At 48.2% G+C, this 2500-nt stretch overlaps 1 protein-coding gene across 1 annotated transcript in view; it reads left to right on the top strand.

Moving 5' to 3' along the window:
* The window catches only part of LOC310813794 (latent-transforming growth factor beta-binding protein 2-like), a gene marked incomplete at its 5' end in the record, with an annotated part of 90017 nt that overhangs the window by 34774 nt on the left and 52743 nt on the right, over window positions 1-2500 (top strand). The window contains one exon of the mRNA XM_083682913.1: window positions 2289-2492. Within this exon, the coding sequence (XP_083539039.1) occupies window positions 2289-2492 (204 nt within the window). The remainder of the gene's footprint in view (window positions 1-2288; window positions 2493-2500) is intronic.

Here is a 2500-nt window from a genome sequence, read left to right as displayed (position 1 = left end):
CCGATCATTAAAACATCTGTAAAAAGAGTGTGTTAAAGGAAATCGCTTGACATCCAAGCTGGCATTTTGTTGTTGCTGAAGTGCGTGTTCCTCGAGGAATGTCAAGTGGACAGCAAACAGTTATCTCATGCTCTTGTTATGTTCATGTTATGTTCCCGACATGGAGCAGTAAAAACTGGGTGGATAACAAACATATTTCCAGTCTGAGGCTCCCTTGATTCACAACATCCAACAGTTATTCTAAACCCTGACATTACTGGGCTTAGAGAAGCTGTTTAACGCTGGGTTTTATTGTAGCAAGAAGGGTGGTGTGTGTGTGTGTGTGTGTGTGTGTGTGTGTGTGTGTGTATGTGTGTCTGTGTGTGTCTGTGTGTATGTGTGTCTGTGTGTATGTGTGTCTGTGTGTCTGTTTGTCTGTCTGCCTGTGTCTGGGTGTCTTGCTACACTATCTGTGTGTGTGTGTGTGTGTGTATGTGAGGTAGGTAGGCGGTGGAAGAGAGAGAGAGAAAAGGCTTGGTTGTTGTCTAAGAATAGTTCCTGCCCCATGCTGAGGCAGGGCGAGGCTGAGACAGACCAGCGCACGGCTAGGCCCCAGATTGGGAGGAATTAATGGTCCTTTGTAGCTGATAATTTAGCCAGCATGTTTAATCACAGGAGGCCTTCCTGTGGGTCTGAACACTGGCTCCAGGTCCCCCCCCCTCCCTTCCTCTCTTTCTCTCTCTCTCTCTCTCTCTCTCTCTTAATATCTCTCTCTTTCTCTCTCTTAATATCTCTCTCTTTCTCTCTCTTAATATCACTCTCTTTCTCTCTCCATCACTCTTTGTTGATCTATTCTCTTCCATTCTCCCTCTTCACTGTGTCTCTTTGTCTCTCTCTATCTTCTCATCTCTCTCTCTCTCTCTCTCTATCTTCTCATCTCTCTCTCTCTCTCTCTCTCTCTCTCTCTCTCTCTCTCTCTCTCTCTCTCTCTCTGTCTGTTGTTAACGGTGTCTGACAGAGGGTTCATTCTCTACATGCCCTCCAGGCTGTTGTGTTTTTGCCCTCTCTTTCATGCCAACTGTGTCTGTGGGATAGTGAGAAAGCAGCACGCCATGAGTGTCTGATAGCATGTCTCCACAACTACACTATAGTAGGCACCGTCTCTTTCATCATCTAGAATAATACATGCCATTTAGCTGACGCTTTTATCCAAAGCGACTTCCATTGCAGTGAGTGCATACATTTCTTAGTATATATGGTCCCAGCGGGAATCGAAGCCCCAACTTAAGCGTTGTTAGCGCCATGCTCTACCAACTGAGCCACAGAGGACCACCCTCCTTAGAAATCATCCTTATCAGTGGGGGTTAGGATTCAGGGGGAGTGTGTGTGTGTGTGTGTGTGTGGGGGGGGGGGGGGGGGGGGGGGGTGGATCAGGGGGGTCAGGATTATAATGCCCAAATATCCAAGGTGTGCCGCTCTTCTGTTGGGAATGAAAAGGGTAAATATTTGTGCCCTTAAATGATTTTTATTGGCTCAGGCTGTATAGATTTTTCATCTCAGAGGCTTTGAAGTTTGATTGAGCTGCGGTGAGATCTGAGCTATTCTGTAGATGCTAGTCCCAGGTATTTAGGACACTGGCACCTCTGCCAAAAGATAAGGCCAGTGAACCGCCTGTGAAAGCAATACGCTGTCAGACAGCAGCTGCTTCCCTCTCTCTCCGGGAACCCATCACTGTTGGAAGACTGCAGCATGTAAATCAAACTGTATGCGAAGACAGTGACATTTTATTATCTGCTCAGGAGCCAATTGCCCCTCTCCTTTGAAATTGTACACACAAGCTTTTGGTATTTTGATATGTGAGGGGATTTTCTCTCCTGTGTTCACCAAGGCAAGTGCACACAGAGTGAATGAAGTAATTCAGAAAGTAACTGCTGAAGTAAGAACAGAGGAGACATCTGAAAAGGCACAAGGGGAGAGGCAATATCAAAGGAGTTACCCTGAGGCTGAAGTTGGAACGTCGTAAACCCATGTCAAATGAGGTGTCTGTGAGTGAAGGGAATGGTTAACTGAATGTCACAAAACAGTGGGTGTATCGCAGAAAACAAGCTGTCCACATGAAGTCAGTCGGCCGACACACTCCCTGTTTCAGCTATCCCTTCTGCTTCTCATTATTGGAGCGGACATCTACATATAAGCACGCATAAATCAACTCAATTAAATCTGACGGTCCCATACCCGACGAACCTTCCTCTGTGGTAATGACCTCTTTCTCCCCCCCCCCCCCTCCCCTCCCTCTCTCTCCCCTGCAGTCTTTTGTCAGATCTCCTGTCTGAACGGTGGGCGCTGCGTGGGCAGAGACCATTGCTGGTGCCCGTCAAACTCCACAGGAAAGTTCTGCCACCTCCCCGCCCCGCCCCCTGCCAGACCCACCCCCGGCCGGAAGGAAGGCAGCCAAGGCGGACGCAACTCCTCCTCCCACTCCATGTACACCCTGCCTCTGTCCAATCAGCAAGGTGATCAG

Source organism: Argentina silus (assembly GCF_951799395.1).
Source record: "Argentina silus genome assembly, chromosome: 13".
NCBI lineage: Eukaryota > Metazoa > Chordata > Actinopteri > Argentiniformes > Argentinidae > Argentina > Argentina silus.
This window is presented reverse-complemented; position numbering and strand designations above follow the sequence as displayed.